Source organism: Tachysurus vachellii, chromosome 16, assembly GCF_030014155.1.
Source record: "Tachysurus vachellii isolate PV-2020 chromosome 16, HZAU_Pvac_v1, whole genome shotgun sequence".
Classification (NCBI taxonomy): Eukaryota; Metazoa; Chordata; class Actinopteri; order Siluriformes; family Bagridae; genus Tachysurus; species Tachysurus vachellii.
Genome location: NC_083475.1, coordinates 14,901,088 through 14,920,177, shown reverse-complemented (window position 1 = coordinate 14,920,177; position 19,090 = coordinate 14,901,088). Strand labels below are relative to the sequence as shown.

Here is a 19,090-nt window from a genome sequence, read left to right as displayed (position 1 = left end):
TATTACATAAATAAATATATATTTAGTCCAGAATCCTAATTTATTAAAAATATATATATAAAAACACAAATCTGAAAATATCTGTCAAGGTAGTGATTAATTTTTTGTTATGAGAACTAAATGGTAAAACAAAACAATCCCCTTCGGCATTTTATTTGAAGACATTGTCCGGTTTCAGTGCGATTTAGCGCCACCCAGTGGTCAGGATTATTCATTGCGGCTGGTGATGTATTTAAAGCCGTACACTGTGAAGCCCCCGGACATTTCATTCCCTAAACGGCACACGCAGTGACGATCCATTTAATTCGCAGGATTTAAACATAAAGAAGATTCCTATTAAATAGAGCAGTTAACAGGGCGAAAGCAGTAGTGTTGTTCGCAATGGCTTTAATGACTTTCATGTTTCAGCTGTGTTTTAAGACCTACTTTATTTTAATTTTAAGAAGTTTGTTAGTCGGAGCTGCCCCCGAGCAGGGAAGTCTGTACATGTGGATTGATGCCAGGCAAGCAAGGACATTATTAGGTAAAAAACAAAAAAAAAACAAAAAACAAAAAACAAACAAGCCATTTCATGATGCAGGAATGAGATAGTAATTATTTTACGCATCTTTTACGCATCTTTGGCGCATCTCCAACTGCTTCATATCTGTCTGTCATTGTTTCAGTTTAAATATAGTCGGAATGCATGATTGTTTCGTTTTGCCAGGTTTCGAGGAGGATATTTTAATTGTGTCCGAGGGAAAAATGGCCCCGTTCACCCACGACTTCAGAAAGGCGCAGCAGCGGATGCCCGCCATCCCCGTTCATATCCACCACGTGAACTTCACCTGGCAAGTGACTGACGAGCAGGTAAACAATCCAGCACAGATTACAAATTACAGCCTGGATATTTTGCACTTTTTTTTATCTGAACATCTTATCATCTCTATTTTCCCATGTCTACTGGGGCTAAAAAATAATATATATATGTTGTAATAATATTATATATATATATATATATATATATATATATATATATATATATATATATATATATATATATATATACATGTTGTTGCGGTTAAAATATTAAAATCTTATATTTTTTTAAAATCTTATATTAAATATGAACATATTTTAATTGATTATTTACATAAAGTAATTGAGAAAAATCATTGGAAATTTTAATTTCTCGTTTTAATTGATGACTTATTTATTATAATGCAGTAATACGCAACCTATTATATAACTTGTTAGAACTGTTTGAAACTCGAACCATGTGTTTTTACAGGTTAGAATTGTTATGACATAAAAATCTTTATTTTACTGGTATATTTGCATCTGTCGATGTTTGAGGTCTCGGTGCATTAAAGTTGTTGGATCAGGGATCAAAGCGCGCGCCTGCTTTATCTGCCCCTGCAGGCACGTGGCCCAAACATCCGGACCATCAGCACACTGTGCCTGGGCGCCTGTTTCCTTTTAGATTTACATTTAACATTTATTTCCCTTGGCAGACGCTTTTAATCCAAAAATCACATAAGGTTTAATGGCTGGACATCTGGCAGCTTTGTAACACCAAGGTCCGAATTCACCACCTCTCCATCAGTAGTCCAGAATCCTAGCTGCTGGGTCACTACTACTTTTAAGCCACAGATATTTTTTATAATCTGCACTACTTTTGCACTGTTCATCCTCATTGTTGTCGGTCACTGGATTTACTATAAAAGTGGGTGGCGAAATGTATGTAGTGTCACACATCCTATTTTTACAAGCATTATACTGAACATTGATCTGAGCTTAACTTTGAAATCTTTGAAAACTGTGATAGATTCCAGACATACAGGACCACAGTTAGGATTTTTGTCCTGGTGGAACCAATTACAAACCACAGAATGATAATTCCATGCTGAGTCTTTGCCGAAGTTTCTGTAGTGTGCCAATAAAGTGTATGCTCACGTGGTAATTCATACATCTGAGACATACACTAGAAAAGAACTTAGGAGTTTTGTCACAGAGGTGGCCCACTGTTCAATGTGCTGGATTTATTAATAATTAACAGTGATTAAGAGTAGAGGGAAGATGATTTTATGCACTTCAGATTTACAACGATAGTAAAATATCATTGGAATATTTCTGGAATACTTCACTTCAAGTAGCGAGTGAGAGCTAACAGGCTCTGGCTTCCTGGTTACCTGAGTTTAGGTGAATGTCTGTGTGGGGTTTCACATGATCTCCTTGTGTCTTGTGTCTCTGTTTTCTTTTCAATTCTCAAACACATGTGTGTCTAACTACACAAACAGAGCATCTCTCCCGTAGATGACAATAAGTGAGCAAACGGGTTTGTGCATGGTGCTTTGTGAAGCACTGGAATCACATCTAGGGTATATTTCTGCCTTGCTCTCTTTGTGCCCAGGATAGGCTGCGGATAAATGTTGTAAAGTGGATAATGAGTATGACCGAATGAATGAATGAATGAATATTCACTAGAACCAGCTGATTCAAATCATAAAGACCAGTTTCTGTATTAAAAATGTAAACTGGCAGGAAAATCTAGCTCATTAAATGATCAAAATGCAAACCGTGAAAAAAGCGATGAATCAGGGTTCTTTATTTTTCTCTAACTGATTTGTTAGATCCTGCCGGCTTTAACAAATGACATGGCCGTGAACATTGAGATCATAATCCACAAATGGCATGTTAAGTCAATGGAAAAGAGAGAAGTGGGGTTAAAGAGGGAGAGAAAAGTGTACACAACGAACAAGAGTAAAAGAGAGAGGGTTCTCTTTTTCCTTGGCTCTGGTGCTCCACACTTCAAAGCCTACCACTGAGGCTTAAGAACAAAGACCTCAGGCATAAAAGGCTGGCGGCGAGAGTTATCTGTGTTGGTTATTACCATTCAGCAGAAGGATTAGCGAAGCTCTCTACACAGCCTGTATATTTTCCCTTCATCAAACACCACAATCCTCCATAAATCTGAAATAGATAGGAAGAAGAACGAGAAGAAAAAGAGGGAGACCAAAAAAACTGGTCATTTTTTACTTTCATCTACTCATCTGTGTGTGTGTGTGTGTGTGTGTGTGTGTTTTTTGCCATGCCATCACAGCCACCCTGACAAGTGTGTAATTTTCAAAGCTTTGAGAACATTATTTAGGGAGTAAAGCCTCATTCTCTTGGAGCAAATAAACCAATTCACATCCAACACTCAGAAACCAGGAGGGTGCATTCACTCCTTGTAGATATATGTGCTTCTCTGTTGTGATGACTTACACAGCATAATCAAATTTACACATCCGTAACCTCTCTTTTCATCGTGCTTTCACTGGCCCCAAGTGCTCTCCTTCAGCAGGAGGACAGCAGAGGCCCACACTTCAGCCACATCAGCTTTCAAAACTTTTGTTACTTGAAAAGGGGAAGAGGCAAAGACCATATCTTATTCCACTGCAGGAGGATTACTTCTATGAGTTCCAGAGTCTGCGTTCCTTTGACAAGGACATCATGGATGACCCCATCGTCAACGTTCCGCTTCTAGGCTCTGTACCTCATAAAACTTCAGGTGAAAAAGCTTTTGCTGAATATATTTGACTTTAGGCATATCGTTAGCATGTAGCACATTCAGATGTTTTTTTTTTGTTTCTATATTATAACGTAGAAGGACAGCCAGTATGAGAAATCTATTAATGGATGTCTGATAGTCCACAATAAAACATAGTGTATGGGTTTGTATTTCTCAGTGGTTCAGGTAGGCTTCCCGTGCCGAGGCGAGCAAGATGGAGTTGCAGCATTTGAGGTAACCATTCTAGTAATGGACAGAGGAGGAAACATCATTCTCAGGACCCCACACAATGCCATCTTCTTTAAGACCTGCCAAAAAGGTTCACACCACACTTTCCAAATTTCTGTTTGTTTTCAGACAATTTAAAGAAGGAAAGAGTTAAAGACACGTGTTTTTTGTGACATGCAAGCACATACAGCTAATCTGTAAAGGTTTGTACACTTCTTACAGCAGTGTAGATTTCTTAATTCTGAATGACCTGGTTAATTCGATTCATCTTCTTTAACAACAAGGCTGTTTTTATATCAAGGTGATTGTTTTTTTATTTCTGCATTTATTCTTTTTTGTTTCTATAGCAATAGCTAATTGAGAAGAACTTGTACGGCAGATAATACACATAATCCATGTGCTGAAAGTATTGAAATGTTGATATTTAACAAATAAAAATGCATAATTATTGACACAGTAAGTGTTCTGTAAGGAAATGTTTATTTAGCATTTATGGAAGGAGTCTCCAGTGTCAGAATTTTCACATAATCAGTCAGACATATTGCTGTGTTATGCACTGGGAATGTTTTCTCAGTAACAATATATATCAGTGTCTACACACACAATGCACACATCATAAACAGAGACACAGTGGTTATAGATTATATTAGTGTGTGTGTGTGTGTGTGTGTGTTTAAAGAAGTGTTTTTTTTGTTTTGTTCTGCTCTCTGTTTGATGACAGACAACTAACTGTTGTGGTTTGTGGTCAAAACTCAGTACTGAAAGCCAGTGAATCTTTCTGTGTAAAAATGCAGCTAATATAAGTCCAACATTGTATTGGTTTGCATTAATAATACAAAAATGCATGTATTCGAAGAAACCAAGATGTTTTGTGTAGCACACACAGAAACATGTTGTTCACTGTGTTTGAGATCACTTTGAGAATTGATGAAAAAGAGAGGGAGAGATGTGATACGGGTCCCACTGCGTTTCACACACAAAGGCCATGACTGGCCTATGATGTCATGTGAAATCTGCCAGCTGCAGCCCGTGACCCCCCCAGCACACACACCTAGTGTTGCATTCCTTACACACCCTCCTCCACACACACTCCACAGATCAAATGGTCCATCTGGCTGAGGTCTCTCTGTGGGGAGGAAGCAGCACGTTCGCCCGTGACAGCTGAAGGTGGCCTAATGATCAAAACACAGGAAAATACACCACTGTTGTTGTGAGCAGGGATTCTGTCAAGGCTGTGGATAAAAGCTAGGCCATAACTGGACTCAGACAGGATTTGTTTCTTGAAAAGATGAGACAAATATACCATATGTGTTTTATTTCCGTAGCAGAGGAACGAAAGTCGGTGCCTGGTTCCCCTTAGGGCAGCCGGTCAGCTGTAGCAAATATTCCAGACACCGCTACTGCTTGTAGAAAGAGAGGAAATTGTTTTTAAAACACGTCTGGAAGCTACACTCGTTTCCATGGAATGAGCCTTTAATGTGACTAGAACACATGGCTTTCAGAAACAGCATGTAGAGTTAGGACAAGATCCATGCTAGCTAGACCACAGCAGTCCAGATTTTAAGGGCTAAATTTGAATTGGCATATTTGACAGATTTGCTGACATTGTGGTTTTATTTGTGGTTTTACCTCAAAGCCTTTTCAAGCACTGATGTTTGCTTCCTTTGAACTCTTGTGTGTGATGAATTCAGTTGTGTGCAGGACCCTTAAAGTAATGAAATGAGAGCATCTCTTTATTTTCCTCTCTCCCTCTGAAGCAAAGTGTCCTGGCGGCTGTAGGAACGGAGGCTACTGCAGCGAGAGGCACGTCTGCGAGTGTCAGGATGGTTTCTATGGCACACATTGTGAAAAAGGTAATAGCCTGTGATCCTGCAATTATTGTCTATTAAATAATTAATATATAAACCCACACACACAAATAAGTTCATGCAAAAATTGCACAAAAATATCAGATGTTTCCCATATATATAACAATGGCAGGTTGGGTGGAAACATGATGTCATTTACGTTAGTTTGTCTCTACTGAGAAAAAGTGCTTTTTTTTACCCTTTTGAAACACCTGAAACTTACATACACTATACTTTTTCAGAACAGAGATCAGTGATATTTTGGGTTGGATTTATTACTAGGGGAGTTGTGCATAATAAAAGGCTACAAATATTTTCACTGTTGCTTAATTTTAGCCGTTACTATACTACTTTGAAATCCACACAGATGCTGTCTATATACAGGAAGTGGTTCTTGAGAGCCTCTGGTGTTCAGGAGGCATAGCCAAGAGGTCTGTGCCTTTAGTCCAGTTACACAGACGTATACGGCATTTGGCAGACATCCTTATTCAGAACGACGTTTATCTCATCTGAACAGCTGAAGGTTATGGGTCTTGATCAAAGGCCCAGGAGTTGCAGTTTGGCACTGTAGGGATTTGAACTCACAATCAATAGTCCTCCGGTCTCCAAACAGTAGACCAACGTCTTAATCTCTGAGCTACAACTTCCACATCTGTTTATATCACAATCCACAATTACTAAAGTTAATGTATTTATTATTGAGATTGTATAGTTAGTAGTCTATTCTAGTCTATAGTTGACTGATTACTGGAATTTGGTTTAATCCAAAAAGTAACAATAATATTTTCTCAATTTTATAGCAGAGGTTTTAACTGATTATATGTTACTTTTAGGCCTAAAAGTAAAATTAGGCTGAAAAGTAACATATAATCAGTTAAAAGCTCTGGAATAAAATTAAGAAAATATTATTGTACACGTTTAGGTACCTTTCATGAAAAGTATAGATGCGGACTGATGGAGTCCATGGAATCTATTTTACAAGTTTGAGATGCCCTGGTTTATATCCAGCACCCTGAAAGGGTTTGTTTTTCTGGAGAAACTCTATGCAGACCCTTTGCTCTGGTGCCAATTTAAATAATAATTCAATCTTCCAAAGAAACCATTTTCATGCCATGAAGTGCTATGCATTTGGGGTTAATTTGTAAAAAAAAAAAAAAAAAAAACTCATGTGATATCCACTTGTGTCTGTCTCTTAGCCCTGTGTTCACCAAGATGCCTGAATGGAGGTTTGTGCATGAGTCCAGGAGTGTGTATCTGTCCTCCAGGCTACTATGGTGTCAGCTGTGAGAAAGGTGTGGGAGAATGTCTTCTTAAATTCTAAACAGACTTTTAAGTGTCTTAGAGTAATAAACTATGTCCTTGTCCTCAAAGGTAAATCTTCTATACTGCAAGTGTGTACATTTAAGAGATAATAAATAATCTAAATACTAATCTAATATATAATAATAGTAATATATTAATAAAAGCTATTTTGTGATACAAGAATAGACCTTAAGTTCCACAAATTAACTTTAAATTATTTTCAAAGGTACATTACTTTCACGTCAACATCTGAGGAGTGTATTGTACATTGAATAGACAGAATAAACCTGTAGAGTTGATTCTTTTGTTTCTTTTACAGCAAACTGCAGCACTACATGTTTAAATGGCGGAACATGTTTCCATCCTGGAAAATGTATTTGTTCTGCTGGATTTGAGGGTGTACACTGTGAAATAAGTAAGTAGAATCAGAGCTCTTGTAGATCATCTCTTAATAAGATTTCTGACACAGTACATTTGTCACATAGCCTCTCAAGCATATCCTTCACTTATCCTTCAACATGCTAAAAATGTAAATTAAAAACCTAAAAAAGAATGAAAAGAATCAGTAATGCTCACTGGTTAATGACCTACTGCTTATATTACTGATTATAATGCAGATATATTTATTATTTGGTACAATTCTAGAGTGTAGCATTTGACACTATTATTCATGATATTTTCTTGCCTACTTTTGATCTTACTTGATGGACAACTACCACATTTTTAGTATTAATGGCGATTCTTCAAAGCAGAGAATAATGCACTAGGGTGTTCCACATGGTTCTGTTTTAGGTCCCATATTATTCTCACTTAAAATGCATACCGTTAGACTTTTGTCTTTCACTGCTATGTTGATGATACACAAATAGAGATGTCAAACAATCTAACCAGATTCAGTAGTACAGCTATGTAAAATGGAAGACTTTTTGGAAGAAAGTTTATGTTGGGTAGGATGCCTGCACAAAATGGTTGCTGGATCAGGCTTAGATTTAATTTAAATTCAGATCATATGCAGTTCATCTGGTGGAGGATGTTTTTCTTCCAAAACTCTGGAGCGAACATGAGAAACCAGGATTATATAATCATACTAATTAAAACACACTTATCAAAATTTAATTATAAATTTCAATGACAATGGGATATAAGAATTAGATGGAATGCATTTTTGTTACTAAATTTTCCAGTGTCTGAAGGTAAAAAAAAGGGAAAGCCCTTGCATTGATGTCATCACATGACCACACATTGTCTCCAGAGGTGCCCCCAAATAAACTTGCTAACTGAAGTGTCTTCTCACACTAATGCCAAATGGGCCAGCACCTACATGGGCAAACGTGCCATTATTTAACAATGCTACAATGAGCGCTAATTTCCAGCCCATGAGCTCAAAGTGTGGTGTTGTTAGTGGTCATTAGCAGCTTACGACTTTAAGGCTAATTCTAAAACAACTAAATAAAGATAAATAAAACCAGACAAGAGTTTCTATAACACTATGGGATTTTGTTGATTACAGCAACACTGTTTATAATGACGTATGACCATAAGCTTGTGCAAAACCTTATAATCCATTTTGCATCAAATCCATCAGAGAGCCATCTGAACACATGCTTCAGATTAGGCATGAGGAAAATCTGACCTTTTGGTCAAAGCAGTTATCGGGGCCAATATCACACATTTTCTTACATCTAAATAGGAACCTATACATAGTGCAGATTCAAGATTTCAAGAACTTTTTTGTATATGTATAATAAATAAGCACAATGTTTTGTACCTTTTATAACCTTTTGTTTATTTGCATTTTTTAAATGAAGATGAAAAATCCCTACATTCAATGTAGTCCCAGACTTTTGGATCGTACAGATCAGCCATAACCTTTAAACCGGCTGCATGGTAGTGTGTATGTTCCCATGTGCTTACAAAACATCTCTGATCCATCAAGATGGACTCATAAGACATCTGAAGGTGTGCTGTGGTATATGGCACAGATCCTTTATGTACTGTAAGTTGTTTGTCCAACACATCCCACACTTTGTCATGTTCCTCAGATTATTCCTGAACAGTTCCATTAGGGAACACTATTGCCATGAAGGGGTGTACTTGGTCTGCATCAATGTCTAGGTAATTAGTACATGTCAACGTGACATAGACATAAATTCCAGGACCCAACTTTTTTCCAGAACATGCCCAGAGCATCACACTCCCTTCGCTGGCTTCTTTTCTTCCCATAGTTCATTCTAATGGGATCTTTTTCCAGATAATTGACACACATGTACCCATCTGACCATGTAATATAAAAGAAATTGCTCTATGGTCCATGTCTAATGCTCACGTGCCTGTTATTGGTTCTCTTTCTTTGAACCACTTTTGGTAGGTATTAACCACTACATACCCGGAAAACTCCACAAGACCTCCCCAGACCCAGAATTTGACCCTTGTCAAAGTCACTCAGATCCTTATGTGTGGCCAATTGGACTGTTGATGTTGCGAACTGTTCACTTGCACTGCAACAAAAGATAATCAATGCTATTTACTTCACCTGCCCATGGTTTTAATTTACATTTCCAACATTTAGCAGGCGAGCAACATTTAGCAGGCAAATGAGCAATTGAGGGTTAAGGGCCTTGCTCAGGGGCCCAGCGGTGGTAGCCTGGTGGACTTGAGATTCGAACTCACAACCTTCCGATTGGCAGTCCAACACCTTCCGATCGGTAGTCCAACACCTTAACCAATAGGTTCTCTTTACACTTTGCTTCACCTTTTACATTTTATCCTTTCCTGTCATGCTGCCTTAACTTCAACCCCCCTGCCCACCCAGCGCCAGCTCAGAGACAGAGACAGAAACAGAGACAGGATGTTTTCACACGATTAATCATTTCCATTTCAGCTCTGTAGTTCATGTACTCCTGTTACCTGATATCTAAAGGGAAATACCATTAAGACATTAAAGTATATAATATATCTATGATATAGATTAGGCTTAGTTTAGGAGTATTTCCCAGATTTAACTGTCTGTAACTGGAATAGCTATTGTACTGGAATAGAAACATGCCTCTAGTCCTGTCTAGGATTGGGGACATGCATTATATAAAAACGTTCAGTCCATTGTAATAAAAATGTCAAATATTGTTTTTCCACAGATAAAGATTTAGAATTTAAGGCATAAATTGGCACTGTAAAATTCTGTAGCCCAGTAATTGTACAGTCAAGCATATGGAAAGATGTCCATCTGCACACTTCTATTTTTTTAACAAAAGAATCAAAGTTCCCCTTACCTCACTTCAATTACTTTCTGCTTTTATATCACACTGTAGGCTGTTAATTACCTAAACGCTGTAAAACGAAATTGGTGTAATTAATTTCTTTATAAGATGCACGATGCACAGTTTCCACTGCTTAATAGTTTCAGATGGAAATCACTAAATCCAGGCCTTTTTTTTCCACGTGTTAACATCTAGAGCAGTAGGAGATACACTGTAAGAAATGCAGAAAGGATTTGCTGTTTTCTATATTACTCAATATTATTTGTATTTCCAATAGACTGTTTAATAATCAGTATGTCAGTCAGCAGGTAACTATCATTTGTACCATAGGTAAATGCCGCCAGCAATGCAGAAATGGAGGCAAATGTATAGGAAAGAACAAATGCAAATGCGCCAAAGGCTACCATGGAGATCTGTGCTCAAAAGGTGAGGAAAATATTCCTTTCTCTATACCTTGCAATATGCAAATATTTTAATGTACATCTCTAGGAAATTATTTGTTCACACTCTCCAGTGTCACCCAGATGAGGATGAATTCCCTTTTGAGTCTGGTTCCTCTCAAGGTTTCTTCCTCACATCCTCTCACTGTTGCCTCTGGCTTGCTCATTAGGGAAAAATATAAATTTTAATTTTAAATTTGCAACAGTACACATGGTTAAAAATGCTGCACAAATAAAAATGAACTCAAAACCTTTTTATTTTTAGGAGAGTTTTTGTAGAAACATTGCCAGAGTCTTGCCTTAATGCACTTTGACTCAACCTTTTATTGTTTTTTATTGGGATCAAGAATCAATTGGTACCATTATACATGTACATATTACTGTTTGTCAGTCTGTGGATCTCCTTCCCACAAGCCGTATGCTGAGCATCTCGGATCTTTTAACTTCAGCTTTACTTTAACTCTAGTTTTATTTTTGTTTTATTTGGTAATTCATTAGTATTTATTTGCATTAAACATTGTTTAAATCTTTTTTTTTTTTGTTCAGTGCTACTATTCCTTGCTTTATCTACATCATTTTTACTATTTTCTTTATTTTTCTCTTTTATGTAATTATCAAATTTTTCATATTTACTTTTAGAATTTTATGTTATCCCTAGAATTATTATTTTTATATTATATTATAATATATTATGTTATATTATATGGCCATTTCAAGGTGCTTCTATTTACACACACACACACACACACACACACACAGAAAAGCACGATGAGCAGCTGGTGGTCTATGGGTTAGTAGAGAAGATTATGAACAGCAACACTTCCCCTTGAAATCCTAAGGCTGTGTGTGTGTGTGTGTGTGTGTGTGTGTGTGTGTGTGTGTGTGTGTGTGTGTGCAGCTGTCTGTGAGCCCAGCTGTGGAGCACACGGGACCTGCGTGGAGCCCAACAGGTGTCAGTGCCAGGAGGGTTGGCACGGACGTCACTGTAATAAGAGTGAGTGAGGAACCTGATCACAGCACACAGTGTTCACTCTAAAACCCCTCAGCTCTAAAGCCATTTTCCCAAGCTTCAGCTACTAACTACAAGCCGTAAACACATGAGCACATTTAATCCATGGTAACTCTAGATCCTGCTTCGGTGCTTCCGGAGGCTCAAGTGAAAGTGAGAGTGGTATGTTGGGTAGGACTGGCTCCTCGCTGCAGCTTTGTTTTACTCAGCCGTTCAAAAGTGGAGGAAAGGGTTCATATTACAGGCTTTATGTAATTGCTAGCCACCATTGGACTCCATTTCCTTTACCCCACATGTGGTTCCAGGCATTAAAGGTCTTATTTCTTATTATTTTCATGCATATATATATATATATATATATATATATATATATATATGTGTGTGTGTATATATATATATATATATATATATATATATATATATATATATATATATATATATATAGTTATATACTGTATATAGTCATGACGCCTGAGAGCACAGGCTCCCCGTGACCCGAGGTAGTTCGGATAAGCGGTAGAAAATGAGTGAGTGAGAGTGAGAACGTCACAATGTCACAATGATAGAAAGAAAAACATACTGTGGAAATAGTTATGTTGCAACTAAAAAGTGTTTTCAAAGGTAAGATAAGTCAGACAGTGCAATTTGTAATGTTTTGAAGTGTTTAAATATTTTTAATAACCGTAAAAAGCTCTGCCCCTCAGTCATCACAGAGCTGCTCAGTTACGCCTCTTTTTCTTCCAAAGCATCTTACAAGTTGCTCAGCAAATTGTGAAAACTCATCAGAGTGCAAATTCCAATTCATTTGACCAGTGGCTCCTTTAAATGTTTTTGTAGTTTATGAGTAATTAACAAAGATATGCACAAACAGACTCTAAACTGAGAAATCCTTCATTATTACGCATCAGGCTAATTTTTTATTTTTATTTTTTCAGGATTTCGTGGGGGATTGTCAATTCTCCAACGCCAAACAAACCCCAGGCCAAAGTCCCAGACCACATCAGGGAAAGAAACCAAGGAATCCACCGGCACTAACCGCCCATCAGAGAGCAACTATGCAGTTTAAGGTTCTTGCTGTCCTTCGTGCTCCCCTCTGCCCCTGACCCAAACTCTTCAGGGACTTATCCTCATCATTCTCCATGACAACGTCCCATTTATACTGCGGCTTCCACCAGAACCTGACCTTTTTATGTTTATACTCAGTATTCCCTTCCAGAACTCTTTTGACAGAGTATCTCTACAGCCCCGACAGACTCTTCTGTACTGCAGACAATGCGAGGGAGTGCCTCTGCTGGAAATGTGGACATGAATCACAGGGAATTACAGCCCAGAAGTTTTTTTTGTGTGGGCATGACTTGACTGAGGAGGATAATTACTGTGTGCAGCTCATGTGCATGGGTTGGTTTGTCAGTCTATTTCTCTTTATCACCCTCTCTTCTATATAGAGACATTGAACAGGCTTCCGAACACCATCTTCTGTTCCTTTTTTGTGTATTCTGTTGTATAAATGCCATATGAAATGGATATATACTTAACTGTCATGACAACGTAGTATAATCATTGAGTACTTAGTTTTATATAACAAGCAAATAAGCCGTGTATAGGCATACAGAAGCATTTAGTAATGGACTGTTATCATCAAGGAGGTGATATACCACTCAAATAAATAAAATTATTCATTTATGTTCTGAAATGTGCATTATTAGTTACTAAATGAACCCTGTCCATGCTGCCACTTGGAATCTTCAATTTAATTCAATTTATTTGTAAAGCACTTTTAACAATTGACAGAAGCTAATTTACTATTTATCTCTAGTGTCTACCCTAACATCTATCCCTTATGAGCAAAGAAACTCCCTGAGATGGTAAGAGGGAGAAACCTGAGAGGAACCAGACTCAGAAGGGAAATCATCCTCATTTGGGTGACACTGGACAGTAAATAATGTGCATGTAAATAATATCCTTTCTACAACACTTTGTAGCTGAGTGGAATTGTGCAACCAAGAGCTCATGAGGAACTAACAGGTCAACATCATCTCTGAGTTTATTGTAGACTTTTCATTGACACTAATTCCTTCCTTCCGGAGCCTTCAAATGTTCACTGATGAAGCCCCGAGCACAAAGCTGACCGACGCAATGTCAGTTCAAAGACGATGTGATAGTCTTGTTTAATTCATGCCAGTCATGGAGACTAGAGTTTTTTCAGGTTACAGAGAACCTGGAAGTCTTCATTTTTGAAGAGACTCGCGTGTCAGGAAAAACTCACTCCTTCCCTTAATTTTAAACTAAATCTCTCCTTATAAATTTCCTCACCATATCAAGGCTTTAAATAGCTGGTTAAACAACTTATTATAACCAGTGCATTAATATGGTATATGAATTGCATCTATTAATGCTGTCAGTGCTGCTTTCATAGAAAATTGATCAAAACCCATTGACCAGTCTCATTTATGAATTCAATATCGCTGTGAGGAGAACGGAAGCCCTGCACACTTTAAATAAACATGCTCCATGTGGCTCTTTGTGTGATATGGTGCATTAATTGCTTTTGATATATATTTTTATATATATTGCATATATATTAATTGGAGTCTTCTCGTTGAATACATACTTCAAAAATAGTATAAATGCTACAACAGTTCAGTCTGTCAGCAGTTCTTTATTCCCAAACTCTCACATTAGGTTACACACACACACACACACACACACACACACACACACACACACACACAAAGGGAGAGAGTGCATATACCGTGGAACAGAAATTCCTTCTACACAGCACTCGACTCCCTCAAGGAGACATTTTCAGACGGTCTTATAAGCAGCATTTTTATTCAGCATTAGTCATTTCTTCCACATACTGAGTGTGTGAAGTGACGAGTGTGGGTGAAGTCCAACAGATCATGGAGAGTTGTGCTCTGGCTCTGCTGTCTAATGCAGTTAATGGCTTGTTACATCAAACTTTGGTTAACAAGCCAAACACAACCCAAGCACTTATACATATTAGATGACTGATATTGTCAAGCTACTGAAAATCCTACATATGTTTTACTGGTGAAAAACGAATATGATGGAGGAAAAAAAACAAGATCTTTATGAAAAAGTCTTGGTCAGATCTTGGTCACTATTCCAAAATGTTATGCAATTTTAAATGAATAAAACAAATGGATAAATCCGTACATTCTATCTATTATCCATATTAAATATTTCTGTTGGTTAGAATTTTATTTTGAGTTGTTGAATAAGACCAAGTAAAACACTAGGTGCTTAACTCATATATCTAAACCACTCATAATTCATGAAATTACTTCAGTTACAGCTCGACCCCGGCTTTACATCACTACATTCTGTTGAGCCAATATTCCACATGAAGTCGATGAAAGTCAAAAGTAACAAATAGCTATGAAATAAAATGACAGAACAGTGCAAAGGTCTCTACACTTGAACATGAAAAGAAACATAATTTATAGCAACTGATGTACAGCAACATTTGTGAGGTTTTACAGATGTTCTACAGATGTTCACTTATTATTCTAAGTAGGTACAAAAAATAAGATTAGAAATGATTCATGTTAATATACTATGGTATAATCTCCATTTATATATCGCTTAGGTAATGAAAAATTCATAAAAATACAGATATGAAATTTTTTCTACAAACTCTAATCTCAAATAATTTCCATCCCCAACATTTTCCTTTCCTTTCCTTTCCTTTCCAGCTGCCTGCAATATCTGCCTTTCATATCCTCTAAACAGCTTTTGGATGCTCATACGTGTATCCTGAATTCTCCAGCACCATTTTAACATATCTATTAAAACTCTACCAGATCTCAAACAGTGAGATTTCTATTTCAAACTCGATTACTGTTAATGTGGTCTCCTGGCTTGTTGGTGTGACATCCACATTTAATTAACATTTTTTTGTTCCATATAAACAAATTTTAAAATACATGGACACAGCTAAACATGGAACCAGTCACCTGCATGTAAAATGTGTAAAATAGAAGTACACGTTTATTTTAAACTCAAAAAAGTCATGATAATGTATGAAGTTAAATGTATGTAGATTCTTTCTCTACTTGTTCAGTTTCTTAATGAACAGAACTAAAAGATTATCCTTCAAAGTGGCAAAATTTACTCATCAGTCTTAGTCAGGATTATTATTTGAAGCACAAGCCTGCTGCTTTGTGTAAGGCTGTGTCATCTGAAAAGAATTTCCACGTACAAATACCAGCCCAATAAAGAGGCTAACTCCAACCACCTGTGATTGGTAATGAGTATGAATTCCTTAGTGCTAGTCCACACACACACACACACACACACACACCCCACACACACACACACCACTTACACATTTGTGCACCAGTCCAAAGCTCTGATTCACTCTGCCACCCACCCTCCAGCCTCCTGTCATGCACATACCTATCAGATACACACTCCACACACTGTACAGTCTCATGTCTAGACCAGAAACATACTTCCTGTAGCTTCAATCAAATATCTGTGTTGTGTGAGCTAACTGGTTAAAAAAAAAGGGTGCTGGACCATTACATTATTTTCACCTAAGTGAATTATTAAGCCTTATTCTTCCACCAGATGAACACATACACACTGGGGAAACTTCACACATTACACCAATTAACCCCAGTTCAGCCACGGGGGGCTGTGGTCACTCATCCATGCTTCCCTCAAGCCAGAGGAAGACTAAAATGTGGTCAGAGACGACAGGGGAAAATAAACAGTCAGTGGGGTGATTATTTTTGCTGCTCTGCGGCACATAGCGGCTCAGCCCACCATGTTCGACCTCTCGCGCCGAGCCAAGCAGCAGCAGGTCGACTTTCCCTTAATAACAATAACAAAAACAGGCTGTGGAATCTCAACAATGCACGCACCAAATGGGACAGCGGTAAGACTGGACACGGATTCCACATGCTCTGTTTGATAAAAGTTTCGTCTCAACATCTGGGTATCCTGCACGAGGCAGGTGCAGCCTGGGGAGGTGGTAGCTCAGTGGTTAAGGTGTTGGACTAGTGATTGGAAGGTCATGAGTTCAAATCTGCCACTGCTGGGCCTTTGAGCAAGGCCCTTAACCCTCAATTACTCACCTGAATAAATGAGATAAGTGTAAGTTGCTGTAGTTCTGGTAGGGTTCTAATAAGAAACTTTGAAGAGTTGTTATGGACAAACAAACTGAAATTACACCAATTTTGCATCCAGCAACAACGATCACTTCAATCCTGTATACTATAGAAAGATTGAATAATCTTCACTTGATGGAGGTTACATTTTTTATTTCCCTTCAATTAGATTTCTATATCCTTCAAAGGTACCTTGTGAAGACTAATTAGTATTATCATGTAAATATTTTTCTCGAGATATAATACACTTCTCAGTGCTATCGTTTGATCAAGGCTTTTGGTTAAAAAACCTAAAAAGTAAAATAAATAAATAAATAAATAAATAAATAAAATAAGAGGCAGAGAGTGAGAGATAGAAAGAGAGAGAGAGAGAGAGAGAGAGAGAGAGAGAGAGAGAGAGAGAGAGAGAGAGAGAAAGAGAGAGAGAGAATGACAGAAAACCACACTTCCTGTCCCTTCAGGACAAATTCCAAGCAAAATATGAGATTAATTTATTTAAACAAGGACAGAAATAAATGCAAAGAAATGATCTAAGAAGGGAGAAGATCACAAAAGCGCCAAAGAAAAGCAGATCACATCACCACTACACTCACTACAGAAAACCAAACAACCAGTCAACCGCAAAATTACTGGTTCTCTGTTAAGAATTCGGTAAAACTTATTGTTTAAATTAACATTGCTCTTTTGTGGCTAGATCAAGATAGATGGAATAGTGAACTCCAGCACAGGACAGGATATTGTAGTCTGAACTGTGCAACCCACATACGCAACCCTACAGGGGTATAAGGAGTGTCAAATATTCAGCATGGAAGGATGCACAAATCTTAAGGTCTCTAAGATCATTTTTGTTCATTTTCATGAATGGTTCTGTTTACTCGGGAGTTGACTGTATGCACACTTTTTAAATGCGTGATTAACGTTGTCATAAGTGCAGCAGAATGACATTGAAAAAAAACCCTATGCAAATAGCTCCAATAAATAAACTGATTAAATCATCTGGTGTGAGAAATGAATTTAAAAGCTGTGTTCTCTCCCAGGTTTTTAATCCATGGCCTCACCCTTGTCCTTCGTGAGTCATTGTGAGGAACTAAATATGTTCAAGTACACAGGTGTTTTCTTGTCAATCTACTGATAGATATTAGATTTTATTATTACCTCATCAATTATTACCACCAACTGGCACTACATGTATGTAAATAAATTAATGAGTGCTGTCCTATATTCAGTCTGGAAAAAGCATGTAAACACAACGTACTGTAAAATGTGCTGATCTGAGGGTTCAGGCTGAAGTAAAGAAGGTCTTCTTTAAGCTGACTTGAGCAGTGTGCAGTGTGTATGTGTGTGTGTGTGTGTGTGTGTGTGTGTGTGTGTGTGTGTGGGTGTGTGTGTGTGTGTGTGTGTGTGTGTGTGTGTGTGTATGTGTGTGTGTGTGTGTGTGTGTGTGGGTGTGTGTGTGCGTGCCAGTGATTTGAAAGAAAGGCAGAAGCAACAAAAGCACTGTGCCGCAAGTCTCCTATTGGGGTCGCCATGAGAGAGACACAGAGCCAAGACATCAAAGTCTAAGTTGGAGAATAGCGGGCCTAATCCAAGAGATCAGCACTGTTGCTATTCACAATCGGCCTCTGCAAAGTACAGAAAACAGGTAGGATGAGGGAAAGGGCTGATGACTGCTATTTACACAAATGGGTCTTAGTGCAGTGTGTATACTGTAGCTTACACAAATGCAGGCTAATAATAAAATAAGATGATATAAGGTCAGGATGTAGTGATAATCCCCTTTAGGAAATTACTGTTCCTTTAATAAAGAAGAAATGTGCTCCTAGCATCAGTTGTTAATAAAGTGTCATTGACAGGCCATGAGCATGCCAGTGGCAACACATCGACTGCCAGGTTCTGCAGAAATAGACACCAAGAGGGAAGGGACACTGTATAATAAGCTGAAAAGCAGAACAGATGCAGAGGAAATATTGACTGAGAATAATGCACGGATTTCACCAAACAAGGCACAGAAAGAAGGTTAAATACAGCACTCTACGATCTCTTGGTGGGAAGGCTTTTTTTAAGTTTGTTTTGCTCTGAAGCTGCCAAGTAAGATCAGAGAGAAACCTGCTGTGCCGTCTTCACACTACACAACTCTCGTACACAATGGAAAATATGCTTCAGATTAAATTTGGGCGAATTAAAAAGGGGAATTAAAAAGCAACAAAGATGGAGAGGAGAAAAAAAATCAATAGCAACATTAAAGTGTATCCAGAGATGTGCTGGACCCAACAGACACAGAGATCTGGTGTATTCTTATGGATACAGACTCCAAAAACAGTTACTGGCTAAACATTT

The 19,090-nt window shown here is 37.8% G+C and overlaps 1 protein-coding gene across 1 annotated transcript; it reads left to right on the top strand.

Annotated features, from left to right (window-relative positions):
• The first annotated feature begins 278 nt into the window (after positions 1 to 278).
• On the top strand, positions 279 to 13,267 carry wif1 (wnt inhibitory factor 1). The gene is made up of 10 exons (XM_060889632.1): positions 279 to 523; positions 707 to 849; positions 3,424 to 3,532; positions 3,711 to 3,851; positions 5,518 to 5,613; positions 6,804 to 6,899; positions 7,229 to 7,324; positions 10,497 to 10,592; positions 11,505 to 11,600; positions 12,551 to 13,267. The coding sequence occupies exons 1-10, from the start codon at positions 382 to 384 to the stop codon at positions 12,679 to 12,681; spliced, it is 1,146 nt and encodes a 381-aa protein (XP_060745615.1). The 5' UTR covers positions 279 to 381; the 3' UTR covers positions 12,682 to 13,267.
• Positions 13,268 to 19,090: the final 5,823 nt, after the last annotated feature.